Source organism: Triticum urartu, chromosome 5A, assembly GCF_056163025.1.
Source record: "Triticum urartu cultivar PI428250 chromosome 5A, HENAU_Tu73, whole genome shotgun sequence".
Lineage (NCBI taxonomy): Eukaryota > Viridiplantae > Streptophyta > Magnoliopsida > Poales > Poaceae > Triticum > Triticum urartu.
In genome coordinates, this window is record NC_141877.1 from 6,471,614 (window position 1) to 6,497,845 (window position 26,232).

Genomic DNA, 26,232 nt, shown 5'->3' on the forward strand with positions numbered 1-26,232 from the left:
ATTGAACCCTTGGTAACGTGGGCTGGCCAGGGTCCTGGCGCACTCTATATAAGCCACCCCCCTCCTCCGAGACAAGGGTTCGCACCTCTGTTATTCACACGCATATAATCCAATCGACCGCCTCCGGGCACCGAGACGTAGGGCTGTTACTTCCTCCGCGAAGGGCCTGAACTCGTACACCCTGTGTGTTTACAACCTCTCCATAGCTGAGATCTAGCCTCTCCATACACACCCCCCTACATCACTATTAGAGTTAGAACCACGACAGTTGGCGCCCACCTTGGGGCAGGAATCTTAGCGCCTAGTTGGAGAAGTTGCGATTTTTCCGATCCCTTCGATCATGGTTTCATGCGGAGTTTTGGTGGAGGGTCGCGAGATCCGTCTCGGCGCGCTCACGTTCATCGCCGACGACTCCGCTTGGCTCCAGGAGGCTCCACTCGACATCGACGCGCTCCCCGTCCGCGGTGCGACGCACTTCCGCGCATGCGTTCGTGGCGTCCTCCTGCGGCAGCCGTCGACCCAGTATCAGTCGGCCCCCGTGTCGTCTCCCCGCCCTGTCTCCCACCAGCGCAAGCACTCTGGTCGGTCGAGACTTCAGCGGTGGGTGAGGCATGCCATGGCTCGCCAGTCGGCAGCCCCACAAGTCGCGGCAATCGAGCCCGACGAATCCCTCTGCGGCCTATTCGACTGTCGACTGGCTCCGCGGAGACCACTTCCGAGTGCGACAGCAGCGACCCAGCGGCTGAGGTTCTGGCGGTCGATGGAACACACAGTCCTCCCGGTTTCCCTCGCGCTGACGGAGGCGCGGGTGGGGGCGACCCGTTGCATCCCCACGATGAGTATCTCCCCAAACCTCTCACGTCATTGCAGCGAGAGGAGCTTCGCCGCCGGAACATGGACGCACTCCACACTCCTATCGTCGGAGAAACCCCCGAGGCCCGGGCCTTGGAGGACGCGCGCTTGGCTAACTTGGCCGAGCGCACTCGACTGGAGAATCTCCAGCGAATACTCGACGAGCAAGCGCGTCAGCGAGCTCCCGAGTCCATTCGACGTCAGCTCTTCCCGCCGATGCAGGTATACCGAACCCCAGTTCAGAATTTGGCCGCCGCGGCCCGTATAGCAGAATCAATTCAGCCCTCCCAGTCGGAGGCTGGCAGGGGCTTGTTGCAGATCAGAGCGATGCTCCGGGCGGCGGGAAACTAGAATTCCGATGTTTCTCAGTCACGGAATAGGATCCACAATCGATCCATTGCAACGGATACAGTCCAGTCGGCTCACAGCCCGAGATCGCCCCCGAGGCGTGAGGGACGTGGACACCAGCACGATCAGTACAGAAGAAATGAGCAGTATGATCACCGATTCATTCGTGATGATCAGCGTCAAGTGCCAACCCCTCCCCTGAGGAGTGGGTCATATGCGCCTCGGCAGCGGGATGACAGACGCCCTCATAGTGTTGGCAGAGAGTTATAGTCGACCCCAGGGACCCAGGCTTTGATGCGAGGTCCATCCTCGTTCAGGGTCTGGTTGACAGGAATAGAGCTCACCGAGAAGGCCACGACAAAGATGCGCCTACCAGCAGCAGAGTACATGTTTCAGGGCCAGAGTGTTTCAGTCGAGCCATCAGAGCCGCAGTGATTCCTCCCAACTTCAGGCTGGCGACTGGAGTCAGCAAGTTCACCAGTGAATCTAAGCCTGACACTTGGCTCGAAGATTACCGAGTGGCTGTCCAGATTGGCGGTGGCAATGATGAAGTAGCTATGAAACATTTGCCTCTCATGTTGGAGGGCTCAGCCAGAGCGTGGCTGAATCAGTTGGCACCCAGCAGCATCTACACTTGGGAGGACCTCTCCCGAGTGTTTGTCACAACCTTTGAGGGAACATGCAAGCGACCTGCAGGCCTTACAGAATTGCGGTCTTGCGTACAGAAACCGAATGAAACTCTGAGGGATTACATCCAGAGGTGGATCACATTGCATCACACAGTTGAGAATGTGCCAGATCACCAAGCAGTTTGTGTCTTTAAAGAAGGCGTTAAGTACAGGGAACTAAATCTGAAGTTCGGTCGAACTGGAGAGATGTCTCTGAATCGGATGATGGAGATTGCCACCAAATACGCTAATGGTGAAGATGAAGATCGACTCCGGAGTGGCAAGCACAAGGCAGTCGCCCAAGAAACCGGAGGAAACTCCAGTCGGAAACAGAAGCGGAAGGCCGAGCCAGCCGCCCCTGGGGAGGCCCTGGCCGTAACCCAGGGAAAATTCAAGGGAAAACCCAAGGGGCCCTGGAAGCCCAAGAAAGTCAAGGATCAAGATGGAAATGATGTTTTGGATCTGCCATGTCACATCCACACCAAGAAAGATGAAGAGGGTAATTTTATTTACCCGAAGCATACCACTCGACAGTGCCGGCTCCTGATCCAGCAGTTTCAAGGCAAGCAGTCCAAGGATAAGGAAAAAGAGTCGGACAGAGTTGAGGACAAGGAAGACAGTGACGATGGATACCCCCAAGTCAATTCCACCCTGATGATTTTTGCTGATGTCGAAAGCAAAAGTCGACTGAAAGTCATTAACCGTGAGGTGACTATGGTTGCTCCGGCAACACCCAGTTATCTGAAGTGGTCTCAGACTGCCATCACATTCGACCAGTCTGATCACTCTACGCACATTGCCACCCCTGGGAGGCAAGGTTTGGTGGTCGACCCAGTTGTCGAAGGCACTCGACTGACCAAAGTCCTGATGGATGGTGGCAGTGGCCTGAACATATTGTATGCTGAAACATTGAAAGGAATGGGCATTCCGATGTCCAGGCTCAGTACCAGTAACATGAGCTTCCACGGAGTCATTCCTGGGAAGAAAGCCGAATCACTCGGCCAGATTGCTCTTGATGTGGTTTTCGGTGATTCAAAGAATTACTGCAAGGAAAAGTTGACATTCGAGGTTGTGGACTTCCAAAGTGCTTATCATGCCATTTTGGGCAGGCCAGCTTACGCACGCTTCATGGCTCGACCATGTTATGTGTATCTCAAATTGAAGATGCCTGGTCCCAAAGGTGTGATCACTGTGACAGGAAATCGAAAGAAAGCAGAAGAGTGTTTTCAGAAAGGCTCAAAGATCGCTGATGCTCAGATGGCAGTGGTAGAGCTGCAAGAGTACCAGAAGACCGCCGATCCGAGTGAATTGTTGCGAGCCAAGAAGCCTGCTTCAGAATCAGCTTTTCAGTCGTCCGGCGAAACAAAGACGGCCCACATTCACCCGACCGACCCCAATGCTGCCCCGACTCACATCTCAACGACGCTCGACTCCAAATAGGAAGAAGTGCTCGTCCAGCTCCTCCGTGAGAACTGGGACATCTTCGCATGGAAACCCTCTGACATGCCTGGAGTTCCCAGAGAGCTGGCTGAGCACCGTCTACGAGTCGACCCAAAATTCAAGCCTGTGAAAGAACATCTTCGACGGTCCGCCGTCCAGAAGAAGCAATCCATTGGCGAGGAGGTGGCTCAGCTCTTAGCAGCGGAGTTCATCCGAGATATTTACCACTCCGAGTGGCTCGCCAATGTCGTCATAGTCCCCAAGAAGGACAAGTCACTTCGCATGTGCATTGATTTTAAACATATCAATCGGGCCTGCCCGAAAGATCATTTTCCTCTCCCTCGCATCGACCAAATAGTCGACTCGACCGCGGGGTGCGAGAGATTATCTTTTCTAGACGCCTATTCCGGGTACCATCAGATCCATCTGTATGGACCCGACGAGATCAAAACGGCTTTCATCACTCCATTCGGATGCTTCTGTTACGTCACCATGCCGTTCGGCCTCAAGAATGCCGGAGCCACGTTCATGAGGATGATTCAGAAGTGTTTACTCACTCAAATCAGTCGGAACGTGGAGGCATACATGGATGATATTGTGGTCAAGTCACGGAAAGGTTCCGACCTGCGGACTGACCTTGCTGAAACCTTTGCCAACCTCAGAAGGTATGATATCAAACTCAATCCGTCAAAGTGCACATTCGGAGTTCCAGGTGGAAAGTTACTCGGTTTTCTCGTTTCCGAACGGGGGATCGACGCCAATCCTGAAAAAGTTGGTACCATACTCCGGATGAAGCGTCCTGTGCGTGTGCACGATGTCCAAAAGCTTACGGGTTGCTTGGCCGCTTTAAGTCGATTCATTTCCCGTCTCGGTGAAAAGGCGTTGCCTCTTTACCGACTGATGAAGAAGTCTGACAAGTTCGAGTGGACTCCAGAAGCTGATGCAGCATTTGCAGAGCTCAAAGCTCTGCTCTCCACCCAGCCGGTGCTTGCTACCCCAATCAGCAAAGAGCCTCTGCTGCTTTACATTGCAGCCACAGGACAAGTTGTCAGTACAGTACTTACGGTCGAGCGGGAAGAAGAAGGAAAGGCCTTCAGAGTTCAGCGCCCAGTCTATTATGTGTCTGAAGTTTTGACCCCTTCAAAACAAAGATATCCTCATTACCAGAAGCTTGTATATGGGATCTATATGACCACGAAGAAGGTTGCGCATTACTTCTCTGACCACTCCATTACAGTCGTCAGCGACGCCCCACTGTCAGAGATTCTGCACAACAGAGATGCAACTGGTCGAGTGGCTAAGTGGGCGATTGAACTCCTTCCCTTAGATATCAAGTTTGAAGCAAAGAAGGCTATCAAGTCCCAAGCAATCACAGATTTCGTCGCCGAGTGGATTGAACAGCAACTTTCGACCCAAGTTCACTCGGAGCACTGGACCATGTTCTTCGATGGATGTAAGATGCTAAATGGTTCCGGTGCTGGGGTAGTATTAGTCTCCCCCGGAGGAGATAAGCTCAGATACGTTCTCCAGATTCACTTCGATTCCTCCAATAATGAAGCAGAATATGAAGCACTTTTGTATGGGTTGCGCATGGCCATTTCACTCGGCGTCCGTCGCCTCATGGTCTATGGCGACTCAAATTTGGTGGTTAATCAAGTGATGAAGGAGTGGGACGTCAGAAGTCCGGCAATGACTGGTTATTGCAATGCAGTGAGAAAGTTAGAAAAGAAATTCGAGGGGTTAGAGCTTCATCACATCCCCTGACTGAAATATCAGGCGGCTGACGATTTGGCAAAGCTAGGCTCCAAGAGAGAAGCCATTCCCAGCAACGTGTTCCTGGAGCACATCCACTCACCGTCAGTCCAAGAAGATCATTTTACAGAAGAAGCCCCGCAGCCGAAAAGTGCCACAGATCCGACTGAAGTTGAAGTCTCTACTGTGGTCGACCTAATCATGGAAGTCTTGGCAATCACTCCCGACTGGACGATACCGTACATCGCGTATATCCTAAGGAAAGAACTCCCGGAGGACGAGGAAGAGGCTCGATAGATTGTACGCCGATCCAAGGCCTTCACAGTCATAAAGGGACAGTTGTATAGAGAAAGCGCGACTGGAATCGGTCAGAAGTGCATAACGCCAGAAGAAGGTCAGATAATCCTTGATGATATCCACTCGGGGACCTGTGGTCACCATGCGTCCTCTCAGACCATTGTGGCTAAAGCATACCGAGCGGGATTTTATTGGCCAAAGGCAAACGAAATGGCAAAGGAGATAGTCGACAAGTGTGGAGGGTGCCAGTTCTACTCCAACATGTCACACAAGCCTGCGTCAGCCCTGAAGACCATTCCACTCGTCTGGTCCTTTGCTGTTTGGGGACTGGACATGGTTGGTCCACTGAGAACAGGCAGGAGCGGTTTCACACATGTGCTTGTGGCAGTCGACAAGTTTACCAAATGGATTGAAGCTAAGCCTATCAAGAATCTTGATGCTTGCACTGCTATCAGTTTCGTCAGGGGGTTAACATTCAGATATGGAGTCCCGCATAGCATCATCACTGACAATGGGTCAAACTTTGATTCGGACAAGTTCAGAGCTTTTTGCGCCTCTCAAGGCACACGAGTCGACTACGCATTGGTCGCCCATCCCCAGTCGAACGGACAAGCTGAAAGGGCAAATGGTCTGATTCTCAAAGGACTAAAGCCCCGGCTGATGCGTGATCTCAAGCACGCAGCGGGCGCATGGGTCGACGAGCTTCCGTCAGTTCTGTGGGGATTGAGGGCCACCCCAAATCGGTCGACTGGAAGAACTCCGTTCTTTCTGGTTTATGGAGCCGAAGCAGTTCTGCCGAGTGATCTTCTTCACATCGCACCCCGAGTCGAACTTTATACCGAAGATGAAGCGGAACAAGCCCGGCAAGATGCAGTCGACCTCCTAGAAGAAGAAAGGGAAATGGCCATGATCAGATTGACCATTTATCAGCAAGACTTGCGTCGATTCCACGCCAGAAATATGAAGAGTCGAGCCTTCCAAGAAGGAGATTTGGTCCTCCGAGTGGATCAACAGAAACCACACAAGCTTGCTCCTACTTGGGAAGGCCCCTTCATCATCACCAGAGTCCTCCACAATGGAGCGTATCACCTCTACAATGTTGATCGCCAGATCGACGAGCCGCGAGCTTGGAATGCGGAACTGCTCCGCCCCTTTTACACTTGAGTTCTCCCTTGGACGAGATGTAATAAGAAAAATTTCTGCAGTTCATTTTTATCAAAGACAAGAGTGTTCCAATAATTGCTGTCACTTTTGTTTGTATACGAAATCCCCTAGTGGGTGACTTAGCTGCGAATCCGTTTCGCCTAAGTCCGAAAAATCCTACCGAGTGGCGAGCCAGACTCCCACTCGGGGGCTTAGCTGCAGCCCAGTGCTCGCCTAAGTGTTCAAAAATCCTACCGAGTGGAGAGCAAACCTCCCACTCGGGGGCTTAGCTGCAGCCCAGTGCTCGCTTAAGTGTTTAAAAAATCCTACCGAGTGGCGAGCCAGACTCCCACTCGGGGGCTTAGCTGCAGCCCAGTGTTCGCCTAAGTGTTAAAAAATCCTACCGAGTGGAGAGCAAACCTCCCACTCGGGGGCTTAGCTGCAGCCCAGTGCTCGCCTAAGTGTTTAAAAAATCCTACCGAGTGGCGAGCCAGACTCCCACTCGGGGGCTTAGCTGCAGCCCAGTGCTCGCCTAAGTGTTTAAAAATCCTACCGAGTGGCGAACCAGACTCCCACTCAGGGGCTTAGCTGCAGCCCAGCGCTCGCCTAAGTGCAGAACACAACCAATCCGCAAGGACGACGAGGCGCAAGTCAACTTCTACCTTCTCCTTCGGAGTTACGCCACAAATACAAGGTTATTCCGAGTGAAGATCAAGTTCCACTCGACGGACCAAACCATGAAGATATTCAACGAGAAATCAAGTTCAGATAAAGCCTAAAGGTCCCAGACCTCAGATCAAAGTACTCGAGCCCTCGGCTCGGCAGAGTTTAACGGTTACAAATCCACTCGGCATTCCGAGGCAAATTTAAAGTGAAGCATAAAAGTTTTTCATTCCTCAGGTGGAGGACTGGAAGGGGCGACGAACTCGTCCAAGTCGATCCCGTCTGCAATACGAGTGGCAGCAGCGATGAAAGTCTCCATGAAGTCTTGAAAGCTGTGCTTCCTGGTATTGGCAACTTGGATGGCGGCCAGCTTTTCTTCTCGCGCCTCCTTGCAATGGACGCGGACCAGAGATAGAGCGACATCAGCACCACATCTAGCAGAAGATTTCTTCCACTCCGCCACTCGACCCGGGACTTCATTCAGTCGAACCATCAGAGACTCGAGGTCGTTCTGAAGTGTCATCCCAGGCCAGAGTGATGTGTCGATCCGCGACATCGCAACCTTCAGTTGAGCAAGATAGTCAACAACACTGGTAACACGAGACTCCAGTCGGAGCACGTTCATAGCAGCCTCGTCCTTCACGAGAGAATTGGCGGGGTCCAAGCCTGGCTCCACTCGACTGGTTTCCTCTTCGAAGCTCTGGCAGAATTCTGCAAACACGATTCAAGAATAAGACGGTGGCCCTACACAGGCTTGGTAACTGCAAGACAGTCGGGTCGGAGTAATTACCTTCGAGCATGAAGAACAGCTTCTTGGCGAGTCCACCGAGATAAGCCTCCAGATCGTTCCTCTTCCCCGCCAGCTCACCCGCCTTGTCGTGCAGAGCCACGTTGTCGTTCTTCAGTCGGCTAACCTCTTGATTGGCTACCTCGAGAGAAGCTTTCAGTCTGGAGTTCTCCTGCTCAAGAGTTCCGACCGAAGCCAGTTTCTCTTCAGCAAGCCTCGTTTTGTTCAAGACCTCCTTCTGTGCTTCTGCAAGATCTTGATCCTTCTTCTTCAGAGCTTCTTCCAGTTTATCTGCGACACGTCGAGTGAAATCAACATCAAGGATGGACAAGAAAGAAAAGTCACTCGTCAAGAATGGGGAACCTCACCAGCCATACCTTTTGCTTCTTCTTGCGCCTTCTTCAAATTCTCTTGAGCAAGCTTCAAGTTAAGGTTGAGCTGGATCTGCTGATTCTCTAACTCAGTATAGCGAGCTACAAGTTCGCAGGATTTCTAAAAAAAAATCAGTCGACAGACGTCCAAGATAAGTTGCTTCCGAGTAACTAAGAGACAATGATGGCGTTTCTAAGACTACAGCCGAATCAAAAACATTCGACAGTAGTCTCGGGGACTACACCCAGTGGGTGCACTCAGCGTGCCCCCACTGTAAAAAAAAGTCGACTGCCCGCAGTCGACCGGATACAGTTCCATTCGACATGGCCTGACCAGACTGAGTGAAGAAATACAGCTACAGCAACACAATATAAAGACTACAGTCGACTGCCAGCAGTCCACCGTAGTCTCGGGGACTATACCCAGTGGGTGCACTTAGCGTGCCCCCACTCGTCCAAGAATTGGCAGACACACCCAGTGGGTGTACAGATATAAAGATCTTCGGAAAAGAAATTCTTCAAATAGCATATCATAACAGACCAAGTGTTGAGTCGACTGACCTGGACGTTACTCTGAAGAGCCGAACTCGCGTCATAAGCTGCTTGGTTGGCCTCCCGAGCCACTTTCACTTGTTCCATCATGATCCCCGCCTGGCGTATAGCCTCTTTTGCGGCAGCCGCTTGGTCCTCAGGGACGGGGTACGTGGCGAAGAGCGAAGGTGGATCCGCAGTCGACGTCGAGGGCCGCACACTCGTCAGAGGAATGGCGAAAGTCACAGAAGCCCGAGTGGTTTCACCACCGTCTCGAGCCACGGCCTCAGGCGCCGTAGTGGATTGTGGGGTCTTGCCAGCCAACGCCCCCCTGTTCCTTCTCACTCTCAGCGGCGCGTCGTCGTCGTCAGGGAGGTTAATGACATGAGAAGGAGCTACAAGGAAAAATTCAATCGACCAGAGTTGCAATAAATGTCCAGTCGACTCAAGGCAGAACATCAGTAATCGTACCAGGGTTAGAGGTAATAGCATCCTCCATCTCTTGATCGTCGTCCTTGGCGGAGAGCTCAGAAGTAGCAGCACTGCAAAACTCGAAAGTCAGTCAGTTGGCTCAATGAATCGACCAAGGATCTGTCCACGGTCGACAATGGAAAACAAGTTTTATTATTACCCAGAAATGGTGGGGACGGTCATCTTCATCTTGGGCAGAGCCTTGGGCGGCTTGGACGGCGTCGCGCGTGGGTGCTTGGGAGCCTTTCCGGTTGGCGTAGGAGAAGAGGTCCGAGGGCGTTTCGACGACTGCCCAACAGGAGCAGTCGCCTTACCACGTTCCCGCGCTGGATCGTGTGTGAGGTTGGATCGCCTCTCCGGGCGGGGGGGTTCAACCTCCTCCTCCTCCTCTTCGCTGGAGTCGACGTCGTCGTCTCCCTCTCCTTCGCCATCGAACTCCCACTCGCCTTGATCGTATCCACTCTCACCTCCGCTCGCCTCCCCTTCCTCAGTTGGCTCCTGTGCCCCGTTGGGTGTCGAGTACATCTCAGTAGTTTCCTGGAAAACAACAGACAAGACAAAAGTCAATCGACCAATTCAAAGAAGACCAATGAAGAAAACAAGATCTCAGTCGGGAGCATAAAGTCAGACCTGGTCCACTTCGTATGTGTTGTCGAGTGGAGAAACCCTCCTGGCTCCTCGGGGGTTGTCTTTGTTTCCTGTGATGCTCGTCAGCCACCCCTCCAACATCTCATCAGTGACCTCCTCCGGGTGGATCCGAGTGGTGTCTTTGAGACCCGAGTACAGCCACATTGGGTGGTCGCGAGCCTAGAGCGGTTGGATGCGCCTCCGAAGGAAGACCTCCAGCAAGTCCATGCCAGTCACGCCATCGCGGACAAGCTGAACCACTCGACCAACCAGCACTTTGACTTGGGCCTTTTCTTCTGGCGTCACTTTCAGAGAAGCAGGTTTCTGATCTCGGTCGAGAGAGAAAGGGGGAAGCCCAGTCGACTGTCCTGGGGTCGCCTGGTCTTTGCAGTAAAACCAGGTCACCTGCCAACCGCGGACCGACTCTGGGAAAGTGACAGATGGAAAACAACTCTTTCCCCTCGTCTGGATCGCCAGGCCCCCGCACAGCTGGATCACCTGCGTCCTTTCGTCACTCGACTTGGCCTTCTTGACCGATTGGGAACGGCAAGTAAAGATGTGCTTAAAGAGTCCCCAATGGGGGCGGCAACCCAGGAAACCCTCACACAAGTAAATGAAAGCAGCAAGATACACGATAGAGTTGGGAGTGAAGTGGTGGAGCTGCGCTCCGAAGAAGTTCAGAAAACTCCGGAAAAAAGGATGAGGAGGCAGAGAAAACCCTCGATCGATATGGGTGGCGAGAAGGACACACTCACCATCACGAGGTTGGGGCTCGACTTCTCCCCCCGGGAGGCGCGCAGCTTCGTAAGGAATGACTCCCTCCTCAACCATATCGTCGAGATCTTCCTGCCGAATCACCGACGGCATCCAGTCGCCCTGGATCCAGCCTCTGGGCAGAGCAGTCCTTGAGGAAGATCCGCCCCGAGCGGACTTCTTCCCCTTCCCCTGCGCCGCCGCCTTCTTCGCGCGCTCCAGAGCAGACGTCTTGCCCTTCACCATCGTCGCCGGCAAATCTCGAACGGGCCTGCGGCGCTAGGGTGAGAGCGGAGGTGGCGGAGGACTTTGCGAAGGGAGAAAGAAAGGAGAGAGCACTGTTTGGAAACCCGAGCCGGCGGCTTATAAGGGGCCGCTTCTGAGTGGCTGACTGGTAGGCCCAGGCTATCCCGTCAAATCCCGCAGCAGACGTGTGCGCAGTACGTGGCGAAAAAGGTGGCGCAGAAATCGAGGAGCTTCCGCCTTATCACATCCGATTACTGCGGCCGCGCCCGTCTCGCTCGCTTCCCGATGTTCAAAACCCGCGAAATCCGCGGGCTGCGGAACAACTCATCAAACAGAAGATCCCTCTCGCGCCGGCACTCGGTATTTCACAAGTAAGGAAATTCACTCGACGAGAGACCAAGAATGGATCAAGGTGACCGAAAGAAGTTGACAACGTCATCCGTGGCGATTGATCCAGTGCAAGACATTCATATGACGCTAAGAACCAGTCGAAAGGATCCCCAACTCCTTCCCCACTCGAACCTCGATCCATTCGGGGGCTAATGACGAAGCTATGTACCTAGGGTAGGGGCATGGACCTGTCCTAAGGGCCCTACCCAAGGACATCCCTGGAAGAAGTCACCTTTCAATCGACTTGAAGGTACCCACTCGACGGGTTCAAGACACTCGACCAAGAAGCTACCACTCGACCACGAAGCCAACCACTCGACTGCCAGGAGATCTAAAGTCACTCTGCAGGCAAACGGTCGGCTATTAAGTAGTCTTTATGGTCATTATAGCACTTTATTACCAGCGTTACCAGTAATGCCCCGCCTTAATGTACATTGAACCCTTGGTAACGTGGGCTGGCCGGGGTCCTAGCGCACTCTATATAAGCCACCCCCCTCCTCCGAGACAAGGGTTCGCACCTCTGTTATTCACACGCATATAATCCAATCGACCGCCTCCGGGCACCGAGACGTAGGGTTGTTACTTCCTCCACAAAGGGCCTGAACTCGTACACCCTGTGTGTTTACAACCTCTCCATAGCTGAGATCTAGCCTCTCCATACACACCCCCCTACATCACTGTCAGAGTTAGAACCACGACACACTGCGCGTCCGCCATGGAGGGTGGTGGCGAGGATCTGTCTGTCCCGTCTTGCGCAGGGGGCTTTGGATCCGGGGCAGCGGCCTCGGGTGGTGGAGCGACGCCGACCTCAGGTAGGGGCCGTCGCTGGTGCTGGCTGTCCCCCTTGGCCACCCGGGTGGCAAGGCGGTGGCAGGTGGTGGCTGTGGGGCGCGGTGGCCGCGGGGGCGCCCGCTCCGAATCTGACGCCTCTGCCCCAACCCTTTCGACCCCTGTCAGATCTGGTCTCCGGCCGCCCCAGGCCGCTGGCGTCGCGTCTGTGGCAGGGGTAGGGGAGACATGGGGCCTGGAGAAATCCAAGGCTGGCTCTGCCGGCCACGACAACGGTGACGCCTAAGGGCACCGTCTCCTACTTGTAGGCGCCGTTAAGGTTATCCCTTTCCCCCTTTGCCTGTCTCCCCTGCTCGTGCGCCGGGGTGAAAACCCAAATCCCTCTGGATTGGGCGGCAGCGATGCTTGCGGCACCGTCACCTTCATGGAGGTGCTGCCTTCGGTGAGCATGCGGTGGTGTGAGTTCGGTCTGATTGGTGGGCGTTTGGCGGCGACATGGTTGGAGTTGGTGGTGTCTTGGTGGTTCCCTATTCGCCTTCTGCAGTCATGGCGCCGTCTCCAAGTTCAGTCATGTGGCTTCCCTCCATTGTTGCTCTGTCATCAGCAGTCCCACCGTGCATTCTGCTTCTCCTTGCGTGTTGGTTCCTCCCAGTGCCATGTTTCCCTTTGTGGAGCTCAGCGACGCGTGTTGGTGGTGCTCTGGTATGGCTTTCCGGGTGGCAATGGCGTCGGTTGTACACCCATGCTCTTGGGAGAGCGTTTGCATCATCCAACGGATCTGCGCCTCGTGCCAGGCGAGGGGCTAGGGAGCCCCTTTCGGAGATGTAGGAGGTTGTCTACGATTCCGCCGGAGCCCATGGAGCTGTCAGCGTTACTCTCACCTGCTAGTTGGGTCTTCTCAAGGCCTGCTGGTGTCTCGGCGGGCTGGATTGCACTCGGTGGAGGGCTTCATCATCTTCAAGCTGTTCTTGTACTTTAGTTTCTTCATCTTTTCTTGTAGATGGTAGGAAGGGCCTATTAGCTGCTTGCACAACACTCTGTATCCTTTTAGCTGTTTCTTTGTTATGACTCTGTAAGTTGGTGGTTGCTGTAATCCTGACCGGTTGATGGCTTTGTTAATTCAAAGCCGGACTCGACTTGAGCCCTCGTTCTAAAAAAAAGATATACCATTCATATCTAGCGCAATCGGCCGGCTTTCCTATTTTCGAAACAACCGAACAAAAAGAGTCACTCCCCGCATGACTGAGTATCGCAGTGCCCCCCCCCCCTCCCAAACACAACTGCCTACCTCTTCTTGCCCCGCTACCCTCAACATTGAATCGAAACATGATCTAACAAAGAAAATAAAAAGTCACAACATCTATTGGATTTCAAGTTCAGTTAGTTGCCTCTTAAAAAATAGTAATGTTACATCTACAGAAGGTTATTTATTTATTTATTTATTACAAAGAAGCTGATGTGGGGGATTATGATTGGTAATAAGTGATGAAGGTACCCACTCTAGTTAGATTTTTTTTTGGGGGGGGGGGGGGGGGGGGGAGGTATAGTTTGGAAAGTTAAGTAAACTATTTGTAATTCTTTGTAGGTCTAACATTATTGATTGAAAAAGGATAACATGCAATTAACCTTCAAGCGTGGTACCCTTCTCGTAATTTGTCTACAACAAAACAGGCAACTACTTTCTTAAAACGGCTTTGCTAGTTGAGTTTTAGTTTGGCATCATTCACCAAATGAGCCGTTGGATGTTTTTGAGTCACGAGTCGTGCTTTTTCCAGTTGGTCAACGTTGTCCTTGTTTGGCGCGGTCCATGTTATTTTTTTTACTCGCGGTTGTTTTCTTCTGTGTTTTCATAGGCCCGTTTAATTATATAGTTGAGACGTTGTTAGGTGGTCTACGGATCTGGATGTAATTTTTATTATTTCTGGTATTTGTTATATTGTTATGATTGAAGATGAATATATCAGAATTTTCATGAAAAAAGAAAAGAAAAAGATGTTGCAGCCTTGCTCACATCAAAGCGTGGATAGATTCGTGCGGGATTGCTGAAATGACTTGCTCTATCTGTGCAGCCGAGACGGGCATGTGTATCGCTATTGTTATGTGCCTTTTCTTTCTACTTTATTTTCATTGTGCACATTAGTTTTTTCCTGGCTGAACCATGTTTTTTTGGCCATTTGCGAAGAGATTAGATGAGTTAGCCTATTGATTGATTAGCCAAACAAACCGTCCGTGTTCATCTTTTTATCATGCTGTCTTTCCCTGCCTTTTTTTTCTTAAGTCAATTTTTTATTTTTTGTTTTCTTGTTTCTCGTCTTTCATTTTTCTAGAAAAAAATCATTTTGTTTTCTACTTTTTTGAAGCAATTGCCAACCTATAAATTGTAAGAGTTGTTTTATGTTGTACTACCCGCTCTTATATTACTGTTAACTTTTTGTTCCAGTTATTGGATTTAATGACTAGTTGAGGAAGAATAGTATTTTATTTTCCATTTTCCTTATTTCTTTGAGTTTCAGATCTGGAGGGTAGCAAGACCAAACGCACACGCTTCTTCTTGGGTTCAACACTCTTTCTCATCGAAATACATGTACCTAGGACATTGAAGTGGCTAAATGACCACAAGCCTAAGAGCTGTGAATGATATGCATGAAGAATTCAACAACTTCACCAAAACTAAGTGTCGGACTTGGCGGAATGACAAGATGCTAAGCACATAGTCACTCCTCAAAACAAGCAAGGTGGAATGGGCAAGTTGTGCAAAATAAAGCTTGACTTCTTGCGCAAGACTTCAAAATGGTTGAAGGTTTGGACTTTATTATATTGATATAAGCACCCATAGCTAGACAATAAGATTTTAGAATCTTGTTTCTTATGACAACTGCCATAATACCATCTTAAAAGTGGATGTCAATATTGTTTTTCTATGTGGTAAAATAATTGAACTTGTTTATGTCGAACAACCAAGTTATGTTTCTAAACTTGACCATACGCCAAGCATTCCTTTAGAAGTTAGCCACAAAATTCTTCAATAGTGAAAGCATTAACCACACATCAAAGTAATTAATTTCAACTATTACATGTATGTGTTCTTTTCTTGGCACACTATTCAGGGTAATATGTGCAAAAGATTGTGAATCTTATTATGGTCCAAGATCGCCACCACATTTCAACCACTAATAGAATGATAGATATCTAGACATTGCTTGGTGTAGACAGTTGATGTTTCTTAATTGTGCACCCTCTTTCTTCTAAAATAAAAATGTGCATATCTCATGCTCTTAATCGCCTGTAGAAATCAGTAGTCATCTTTACTCCCTCCTAACAATGGAGATCACAAAAAGTGTTAGAATATTAAGTTTTAAAAAATAAATACTAAGTACATATAGTGAATCAATAGAAGATGACGTAACAACCTTGAGTGACACTATTGGTTTGTAACCAAGTTGTTGAGCAGCATTGTTGCAGTTGAACGTTCTATTCAGCGTCGCATACTTAATGCTTGCGGAAGTTAGCATGCCAGGTTGACGCATTCCATAGTGAGAGAATATATTATGGTAGCTCCAATCTACCAGATATGTTATTGGCTTGAGAAAATACGAAGGTATTCTTAATCTGAATCGGCTGCAAAAGGAATGTCATGAACTTAGCTTTCTATGTTGTCTGTTATTGTCGTGTTAGAAATAGATAAATTAGTGTCCTAACTAAAATGTAAATGTAATGTTACATTATGTTGGTAATAGTAATATGTATATGGCCAATAAATATAGATAACAATGAAGAAATGTGGCTATTTATTCAAAAAATGCAAGACAATACATGTACTATTTTTTACAACCAATCCACAAATATAATTTGTCCACACATTGTTCGGAAAACCATAATTTAGAGGGATAAGATAATACAAGCATGTCTCCACCTATTTAAGTTGCTTAGGTATGTTGTTGATAAAAACTGTAAACTAGGAAAGTAAAAGGGAAGTATTACCTTTTGTATCCAAGTTCTTCCAAAATCATATAAACAAAGTCCCACATATTTACAGGCTCCATATTTGTTATAAAATAGGCCTGTAAACAAATAAAAGATGTCACGAGAATAATAAGGTGAATTACATATTTGTAGCTCATTGATAAATATATTTACTTTGCCTCCACTTCTCTTTGCACCGTCTATGGTAGAAAGAGTTTTTTCAGCACATACATGACCATGCGCTACATTCTCAACATATACAAAATCATCACAATTCTTGCCATCACCAACAATGATCTGCACCAATAAACACTAGGTCATTTACTTCAAACCGAAATACAACAAACTTTATTATACTTAAAGTTTTCTTCTAAACATTATTTTCTTGATAAGTTATTCAAGTAAAAACCTTTCCCTTCAATATTGTATATCCTATTACAAAGGCGCCCTCCAGTATTGGACCCATCTCTAGAGGCATTTGCTAAAAAGCTTAATCCAGTTCAGTAGCCTAGAGGCCCAGATCCACTGCCCCTTGGGACATGCCTTCTCCACCAAGTGTTTGTGGTTAGGTAATCGTGGCTTCCTCCATCCCAGCTGGCATAGAGGTGCATGCTCAGTGTTTCCCTACAGTGAAACTGAAGTAGCTGGTCGTTGCTGCAATTGGTGGTGTGCTACTTGATGGGATGTATCTAAGTGTGTATGGGGCATTTGGTTGGCTTCCACAGAAAGCTGCCTGACTCAGGCATTGGATTTTGAAGGCCTGAGGTCAGGAATGTTGCCTGAGCAAGGAGCTGCCTATTAGGACTCCATCCAAATAGCCCCTATGTGTGCTTGTAATTTTGATGGCCAGGTAGTTTTCATTTGACTATGCTCACGGCCTATTTACCTTGGTAGATTGCAGTTGCCTTAGTTTTGACTGGGTCCTTCCAATGAACCAAATCCTATATACTTAAGAGAGTGATCATCAATAACTTATTTATCTCAACATGCAAGCATGCCACATCACCATATAATTATGGATGGGATAAGACCCACCGCAACATGCAACCATTCATTAAAAAAGACTCACCAGCACATGCAACCATGCATTGGAACATATATTTTTATCACATTATTTTGCTTCTATTCAATAAATATTTTACAACTATACATAATCAAATATAACATGTCATATGTATTTTTAATTTTGGGTAGTCACATGTTATAATCTAAATATTTATATTCCACACAATCAAATTCATTGAAATGTATTGCAATAGGTTACTGCAGAAATGCGCAGGGTATCATCTAGTTTTGTAAGACTTTCTACCCACTTTTCTTCATAAAAAGGCTAATGCCATTCCATGGCCCTTTCTCCATTGTTCTTGAACAGAAGTATGGTGTGTGTGCTTATTCGACTATGTCCTATCTCAATGCGTGAGGTAACTGAATTTTTCCACCATATTCATGAGGAAGCTACAACTAAGGTTGCACATCGCAAACTTCTGTTTGTGTCCAAGACACTCTAATTAACAGAGGTGGTACACAACAAAGATTGCTGCAAATATTTAGTTTTAGAACTATGTATTCAGTGATTTTCTTATATTATGTGCAATAACATGTACTTACCATCATTCCTCCATAAGATACTAAAATTGGCACTATCGTGTCTCCAGGACCAAAAATGCTGCCAGGACGTATACAGCAAGTGACAAGCTCATTTCTTCCGTTGGACTTTATCACCATCTTTTCTGCTTCTGCCTTTGTCTCTGTGTATGCGTCGGGAAACTGATAAACAGAAAACCACATGGTAAATGTAAAAGCAAAGAATAATAAGTGATATGTATAAAGTTGATGATGAAGTAATATGAAATGGACGCAGTAACAAGCAAATCGACTAAATTAAACTGACTTGTTCAATTATGTGGGGGCAAAACCATACCTTATCTGGATACGGTGTAGATTCGTCTACGCCAAAGAGGCCATGAACTCCATCGAATACAACTCCACTGGAACTAGTATATATGAGTGTTTTAACCTTGCATGTGTTACAAGCCTCGATGACATTCCTTGTACCTGTGCTAAAATAAGATGTTTAATTTGTGAGTGAATTGAATCTAACAGCCCCCCTGCTCAAAATAGGATTACTTCTACTCATGACGTACCCTCGACATTAACCTTGTAATGAAGTTGGAAGTTGTTGTTGGTATGATCCGCCGCAGCAGTGTGGAAAACAGTATCTACCCCTTCCAAAGCTACAGGGCATAAGATCAACTAATTGGCACATAGGAAAATGTCACTCGTGTAGCCTTGTTGTCAAAACTCCATGAAAATTACGTCTTGTTGGAGTTCAAGAAAAATACATTTTTTAACACGCTTGCATTTGGTAGTGCCTTATAAAGATGCTATCAACCACAAGTATACGTTCGGAAGCAAAAACAGGGTGTCTGCCGTATCTCTCAAAAGATCGAGTGGGCGTTCAAGAAAAGTAGAAGTAAATAAATACTTCTTCCTAGGATGTGTGTGTGTGTGTGTCAAAATAATACGAGTACCTTTTGTAAGCTGGGCTAATTCGCAGACGTCGACAGAGACGTAGGCGGCGCGGCCATCGCGGAGGGCAGCGCCCAGGAGTCCATCACTCTCGGCAGGAGACAGGGCAGCCTGGGGGCCAAGGTCGGTGATCCGCACACACCAATCTCCCGAGCCGAGCAGCGCCGTCACCAGGTGACTCGCCATGAATCCCCGCCCACCGGTCACCGCGCACAAACGACGTGGTTCCCGGCGGTCGCAGCCGCCAACCGGGCACATATCCATGGATGAGCTAGCTAGTGGGCAGTGGCACTGCTAGCTACCGTTAAGTACTTGCTTCCCTCTGTCTTGTGTATTTAGCCGCCTTAGCAGCCAATGTTAGCCGAAGGCCTAGAGCCGGAATTCCACAGGGAAAACACCAGTGCAATATAACAGCTGCTCGCATTTAAAAAAAAGGTGGATTACCTCGGGCCTCTGCATCACCATGATACACACAGCCATCTTTATTAATTATTCATCAGAGTTTGACAAAATTAATACAAGGATCAAACTGAAGCCCCCTTCGAGGCGAACAAAGTCGGTACACCTACACCAATACAGATGTGCCTTGTCCGCATAATAGACACGATCTAATCCACATTAATGTTCTAGATGCGAGGAATATAATAGCCCACATTAGCTCAATGGATTTCCCAATTTTCATTTACTTTTCCTTTCCCTGTACATTCATTCTTTACAAACTACAAAATTAATAAAAATGCACGTAATAGGATTCTCCTGCTGTTTTACAGTAAAAAAAAATGGCCACCTTAGCTGGAGCCACGTGTAGATTGATACTCAATTCTATTAAACTGGAGCTAGTAGTCAAATTACCAAACAGTCTATCTAAATGTGCCTTAATTATTGCACATCTAAGCGAATCAATCAAACATAAAAAGAAAAGAAAAAAATACTCGTACAAATATCCGAATAAAATTAATGACATAAGACTTAGTGCAATACTTAGGGCACTTGTAGATGTGTTTTAACAAGACCGTACGATTGAGAATCCCACAACCAGCGCAAGCACAAATTGGGTGCTCGAGCACCCGTTTATTTCAATCCCAAAATATCTCCTGAAATTCCATAGTGCTTCTACTACTTCAACTAATCCACTACTAAGACTTCCTGTAGTAAGGGCATCATATATAGGTATTATTGGTGGCAATTGCATAGTATTAATTTAGAAAAGAGAAGATGCTAGTACTCGATACTAACGTGGAGATAGAGATAACTACTCAATAAAACTTGACGTAATGCCGGGAGGCAATTTGTGGCACGCAGGTGCTGGGAAACCGAACCTATTTTTTCTTTTGACTTTCACATTTGAATCTATTATATCACTTAAACCAAAAGTCCAGTTTAAGTTTCGGTTGCATATTCGTACTCCTTGTGACGAGGGATTTGAAATGAGACCACTTTGGGTATGTTTTGAGAAGTTTTAAAAACTTCATCAGATATCAATTACTGAAATCTAATATAAACAACAAATTAATTAAGTTTAAAAAACTAAAACTTAGAATCGTGCAGGGTATCAAACAAGTTTGCAAATCGTGAAGCAATCATGCAGCCAGGCACGGCTAGGCAGCTGACTGCCCTTGCGGATTAACTGTGTGCCCTTGCGGATTTCTGTGTAATGTCGCCCAATTGTTATACTGTCTCATGCTTGTGTGCATTGATGTTCATATGGTACTCCCTCCGTCTAGGTGTGTAAGCCATTTTACGAAAACCAAATAATCCCAAAACACTTAGGCACGATACATTAACTCTCATCTCGTTTCTTTTTTCGTGACATATCAACTAATAAGAGATGCGGACAATGCATGCTTTAAATGACTTGGGACTACCAAACACGACATGCAATGATTAGTTCATTGCATGCAATGTTATTAATTAGCAAAAAAACATTAAGTTATCTCGTTTCCCCCCTCCACCTTGTCGCGGTGCGCAACCTAAGATGACTTACATACCTAGACGGAGGGAGTATAAGATTTGCTATTATATTGTGCTTAGTTGGTAAATAAAAGTGAGGTTGATTGCTAAATACTAAAAGTTAGACGTGGGTCTAACGCAGAAATAGTCAGCATAATTTTCTTATTAGCAGCCCACGTGGTCTACAAAGTCAGCAGCCACATCCCTCTCTGTCATGATCGTGGTCTGTGTACCGAAGATTTATTTGTCGCACTCGTGGTTACACGAGATTCTCCAGTTAGGTCGCACTCGTGGTTGACCCATGCATGGACTGCTATAGCATGGCGTAATTTTCTACTCACGGCACGAGCGAGGAAGCTACACGCGCGTAGGATTTTCCAGTTTGAGCTTAGACTTAAATGCATGCAAGCTACTCTTTGATGGACTAAAAGTAGACATAAGGCAGTTTCATTGCATGTGGGGTTTGTATACTTATCTTTCTTAATTAAAAATAAATAAATAAAAGAGAGTTGCAAGTCAAGTTTGTATTGAGTGGGAAGATGCTTTCAGGCATCTCCAACATTGACCCGCAAATTTGCTCTAGTATCCGTCCGTGGACAGTAGGACCAGTCCGTGAAAGCGGATACGCACTAGTAGAAAACAGGGCTATGGTCCAGGCCGGCTCAGCCCATTAGTCCCGGTTCAGTCTAGAACCAGGACCAATGTGGGCATTGGTCCCGGTTCGTGAGCCCAGGGGGCCGGCCGGGCCACGTGGGCCATTGGTCCCGGTTCGTCTGGACCTTTTGGTCCCGGTTGGTGCGACGAACCGGGACCAATGGGCCTCGCTCCTGGCCCACCACCATTGGTCCCGGTTGGTGGCTTGAACCGGGACCAAAGGCTTCCCTTTAGTCCTGGTTCAAGTCATCAATCGGGACCAATGAGGTGCCTATATATACCCCCTCGCGCAAGAGCAGAGCACAATGCTTTGTTTTTTCTGGCCGAGGGGGAGAGGGCTTTGCGGTGCTCTAGCTCACCTCCTATGCACATGAGGTGTTCGATGGAATGCCCGAGCCACACTACTTAAGCTTTCTCCTTTCGAAGCTCGACCTCCAAGCTCCATTTTCCTCGAGATTTGTCTAGATTTAGCGGTTCGTCACGCCCCGTCCCCATCTTCACCGCCGTCGATCACCCGCGCCGATCTCATCACCGACACCACCGTGGTGAGCCTCTTGTTCTTATCTTCTTTCTGAAAGGAAAAATATTCTTACTTGTATGTTTAGATAGATACTTGTATCATTTTCTTACATTTATTATTGCATCTTATATAGTGCAATGGTTTTGGTATCCGCCCCCGTCGGCCCTCGTCCTGTCTATGATTCGGATTTGGTATGTATATTATCTTTATAACTATTGGTTCATTTATTGTTTATGAAAATTATGCCGACCAACGTGACATAGATTTTATTTATCTAGGATGTATGTGAATCGGAAATGCCAACCGACCCTATTGTCGAGAGGTTAAATTTAGTTGAAGAAGAAAACAATTTGTTGAAGGAAAAAATAAAAAAATTGAGGAGGAGAAGATGATATTGGAGTTGCATGTTGCGGATGTCGTCGATGATCACAAGATCAAGATGGATGCAATGCGCTTGATGATTAGAAAGATTAGAAAATATGCCATTCATACCGAGGCTTGGTATCATTATGCCATTGGATCAATTGTTACCTTGGTTGCGATTATGATCGCATTTGTTTTCGCATTGAAATGTTTTACATAGTTTCAATGTATGGTTTAATTAATTAGATGCTCTGGAGAGCTATATGTTATTAGATGAGAATTATGTATGCACTTTGGTTTTAATGTGATGATGAACTTCTATTAATTTGGACACTTAATTATATATAATCCACGCAGATGAACCGGCAATGGATGTACGGTGACAGACACACCCAATTGCGAAGAAGCTGAAGTTCGATCGCATGTTAGAGGATCACAAAAAAGGGTTATACCCCAATTACGAAGATGGCAACACAAAGCTCGGTACCGTACTGGAATTGCTGCAGTGGAAGGCAGAGAATGCTGTGGCTGACAAAGGATTTGAGAAGCTACTGAAAATATTGAAGAAGAAGCTTCCAAAGGATAACGAATTGCCCGACAGTACATACGCAGCAAAGAAGGTCGTATGCCCTCTAGGATTGGAGGTGGAGAAGATACATGCATGCCCTAATGACTGCATCCTCTACCGCGGTGCATACAAGGATCTGAACGCATGCCCGGTATGCGGTGCGTTGCGGTATAAGATCAGACGAGATGACCCTGGTGATGTTGACGGCGAGCCCCTCAGGAAGAGGGTTCCTGCGAAGGTGATGTGGTATGCTCCTATAATACCACGGTTGAAACGTCTGTTCAGAAACGAAGAGCATGCCAAGTTGATGCGATGGCACAGTGAGAACTGAAAGAAATATGGGAAGTTGAGAGCACCCGCTGATGGGTCGCAGTGGAGAAAAATCGAGAGAAAGTACTTGGATGAGTTTGCAAAGGACCCAAGGAATGTATGGTTTGCTTTAAGCGCGGATGGCATTAATCCTTTCGGGGATCAGAGCAGCAATCACAGCACCTGGCCCGTGACTCTATGTATGTATAACCTTCCTCCTTGGATGTGCATGAAGCGGAAGTTCATTATGATGCCAGTTCTCATCCAAGGCCCTAAGCAACCTGACAACGAAATTGATGTGTACCTAAGGCCATTAGTTGAAGAACTTTTACAGCTGGGAATGGAAACGGTGTACGTACGTAGGATGAGCACAGACAGGAGGAATTTAACCTTAAGGCGTTGCTGTTCGTGACCATCAACGATTGGCCCGCTCTCAGTAACCTTTCAGGACAGACAAACAAAGGATACCACGCATGCGCGCATTGTTTAGATGACACTGAAAGTATATACCTGGACAAATGCAGGAAGAATGTGTACCTGGGCCATCGTCGATTTCTTCCGACCAACCATCAATGTCGAAAGAAAGGCAAGCATTTCAAAGGCGAGGCAGATCACCGGAAGAAGCCCGCCATGCGCACCGGTGATCACGTGCTTGCTATGGTCAATGATTTACACTACGTAATCTTTGGAAAGGGTCCCGTGGACTAGCTGTTCCGAATGACGCTGAGGGACGCGCACCCATGTGGAAGAAGAAATCTATATTTTGGGACCTACCCTACTGGAAAGACCTAGAGGTCCGCTCCTCAATCGACATGATGCACATGACGAAGAACCTTTGCGTGAACCTGCTAGGCTTCTTGGGCGTGTATGGGAAGACAAAAGATACACCTGAGGCACGGGAGGACCTGCAATGTTTGCACGAAAAAGACGGCATGCCTCCGAAGCAGTATAAAGGTCCTACCAGCTACGCTCTTACGAAAGAAGAGAAAGAAATCTTCTTTGAATGTCTGCTCAGTATGAAGTTCACGACTGGCTTCTCGTCGAATATAAAGGGAATAATAAATATGCCAGAGAAAAAGTTTCAGAACCTAAAGTCTCATGACTGCCACGTGATTATGACGCAACTGCTTCCGGTTGCATTGAGGGGGCTTCTACCGGAAAACGTCCGATTAGCCATTGTGAAGCTATGTGCATTCCTCAATGCAATCTCTCAGAAGGTGATCGATCCAGAAATCGTACCAAGGCTAAGGAGTGATGTGGCGCAATGTCTTGTCAGTTTCGAGCTGGTGTTCCCACCATCCTTCTTCAATATCATGACGCACGTCCTAGTTCATCTAGTCGACGAGATTGTCATCCTGGGGCCCGTATTTCTACACAATATGTTCCCCTTTGAGAGGTTCATGGGAGTCCTAAAGAAATATGTCCGTAACCGCGCTAGGCCAGAAGGAAGCATCTCCATGGGCCATCAAACAGAGGATGTTATCGGGTTTTGTGTTGACTTCATTCCTGGCCTTAACAAGATAGGTCTCCCTAAATCGCGGTATGAGGGGAGACTGACTGGAAAAGGCACTCTTGGAAGAGACTCAATAATATGCAGGGACGGATATTCTTGGTCTCAAGCACACTACACAGTTCTACAGAACTCTACCTTGGTGACCCCGTATGTCGATGAACACAAGAACAGTCTGCGCTCCAAACACCCGGAGCAATGCGACGACTGGATTACATGTGAACACATCAGGACTTTCAGCAGTTGGTTGGAAACACGTCTCAGAGGTGACAACACTGTTTGTGATGAGTTGTACTTGTTGTCCAGGGGACCATCTTTGACTGTATTGACTTACAAAGGATACGAGATAAATGGGAATACATTTTACACGATCGCCCAAGATCAAAAGAGCACCAACCAAAATAGCGGTGTCCGCTTTGATGCAGCAACCGAGAGCGGAAAGGATACATATTATGGTTACATAGTGGACATATGGGAACTTGACTATGGACCTGATTTTAAGGTCCCTTTGTTTAAGTGCAAATGGGTCAATCTGTTAGGCGGCGGGGTACAGGTAGACCCACAGTACAGAATGACAACAGTGGATCTGAAAAATCTTGGGTACACTGACGAACCGTTCGTCCTAGCCAATGATGTGGCACAGGTTATCTATGTGAAGGACATGTCTACCAAACCGAGAAAAAGAAAAGATAAGGAAGCGAAAACATCATACGATGAGCCAAAGCGCCACATAGTTTTTTCAGGAAAAAAGGACATCCTGGGAGTGGACGGCAAGACAGACATGTCTGAAGATCATGAAAACTTTCATGAAATTCCTCCCTTCAATGTCAAGGCTGACCCAAGCATCCTGATAAACAATGAAGATTATCCATGGTTACGGCGCAATAAGCAAATAACACAAGCGAAGAAAAAGTGAAGACTTTCTCCTGCAACTATTATGATGATACCATGCCAAATTTGTAACAGACGAACATGCTACCATTGTCCGTTTTGTACATGCACATGCTATGTGGGTGAAATTATGATACCATCCCAACTTTCAACTTTTTCAGAGTTCATTTGAAATGCTTTCATGTCTTATGGTTCGAAACTTTGATACTTCGAAAGTGATTGTCCAATTTGTACACGAAGTGCATCAAGTTTTTGTCGTAACCCTCTCTACTTTTTGGAACATGCTATGTGGGTGAAATGATGATACCATGCCAACTTTCAACCTTTTCAGAGTTCATTTTGAAATGCTTTCCAATTTCAGAGTCATTTAGCTCAAAGAATGAATTAATAGCAAACAGAATAAACTACAAAACTTTTATGAAAATAAAAACAATCAATTAAAATGTTATGTTATGATCAACTAAAATAAAACTATAATATCCTTCAATAGCAAAAATAATATAATTTTTGTGACCTAAAATCAAACTATAAGTATTTAATTGTAAGTATAAATAAAAAATAAATAGCAAAGAAGAAAAAAAATTCTATTTTTATAGTAAAGTTATTCATAAACTAGTGATTCACACAAATTTTTAAAAATTCAAATTTAAACTATTCAAAATTTAAAACTAATGGCACTAACAGAAAGTTTATAATTTTTGTGACCTAAAAGCAAAAAGAAATCACTAAAAAACTATAAGTATTTAGTTGTAAGTAGAAATAAAAAATAAATAGAAAAAAAATTCTATTTTTATAGTAAAGTTATTCATAAACTAGTGATTCACACAAAATTTTAAAAATTCAAATT

The 26,232-nt window shown here is 47.1% G+C and overlaps 2 protein-coding genes across 2 annotated transcripts; both read right to left on the minus strand.

The window, feature by feature from the left end:
- Window positions 1-7,246: 7,246 nt before the first annotated feature.
- Window positions 7,247-10,817, minus strand: LOC125548610 (uncharacterized). Its single transcript, XM_087523111.1, has 5 exons — window positions 10,706-10,817; window positions 8,883-9,247; window positions 8,328-8,442; window positions 7,954-8,241; window positions 7,247-7,874 (listed from the first exon to the last, which is right to left on the minus strand). Exons 1-5 carry the CDS (start codon window positions 10,815-10,817, stop codon window positions 7,390-7,392), a joined length of 1,365 nt encoding a protein of 454 aa, XP_087379237.1. The 3' UTR covers window positions 7,247-7,389.
- Window positions 10,818-15,165: 4,348 nt separating this feature from the next.
- Window positions 15,166-19,006, minus strand: LOC147967386 (3beta-hydroxysteroid-dehydrogenase/decarboxylase-like). Its single transcript, XM_087525270.1, has 8 exons — window positions 18,623-19,006; window positions 18,236-18,325; window positions 18,013-18,146; window positions 17,700-17,858; window positions 16,266-16,388; window positions 16,110-16,189; window positions 15,539-15,746; window positions 15,166-15,443 (listed from the first exon to the last, which is right to left on the minus strand). Exons 1-8 carry the CDS (start codon window positions 18,882-18,884, stop codon window positions 15,396-15,398), a joined length of 1,104 nt encoding a protein of 367 aa, XP_087381396.1. The 5' UTR covers window positions 18,885-19,006; the 3' UTR covers window positions 15,166-15,395.
- Window positions 19,007-26,232: the final 7,226 nt, after the last annotated feature.

What these genes read in the sequence shown, in the direction of transcription:
- LOC125548610 (XM_087523111.1), bottom strand. Translation starts at nt 10,817, where the DNA reads ATGCCGTCGGTGATTCGGCAGGAAGATCTCGACGATATGGTTGAGGAG. An exon ending in GGCGCAAGAAGAAGCAAAAG is followed by an intron (nt 8,242 to 8,327) that starts GTATGGCTGGTG and finishes GACGTGTCGCAG; the next exon opens with ATAAACTGGAAGAAGCTCTG. An exon ending in GCTGTTCTTCATGCTCGAAG is followed by an intron (nt 7,875 to 7,953) that starts GTAATTACTCCG and finishes TCGTGTTTGCAG; the next exon opens with AATTCTGCCAGAGCTTCGAA.
- LOC147967386 (XM_087525270.1), bottom strand. Translation starts at nt 18,884, where the DNA reads ATGGATATGTGCCCGGTTGGCGGCTGCGACCGCCGGGAACCACGTCGT. An exon ending in ATTAGCCCAGCTTACAAAAG is followed by an intron (nt 18,326 to 18,622) that starts GTACTCGTATTA and finishes TATGCCCTGTAG; the next exon opens with CTTTGGAAGGGGTAGATACT. An exon ending in TATCTTATGGAGGAATGATG is followed by an intron (nt 16,389 to 17,699) that starts GTAAGTACATGT and finishes TTATTGGTGCAG; the next exon opens with ATCATTGTTGGTGATGGCAA.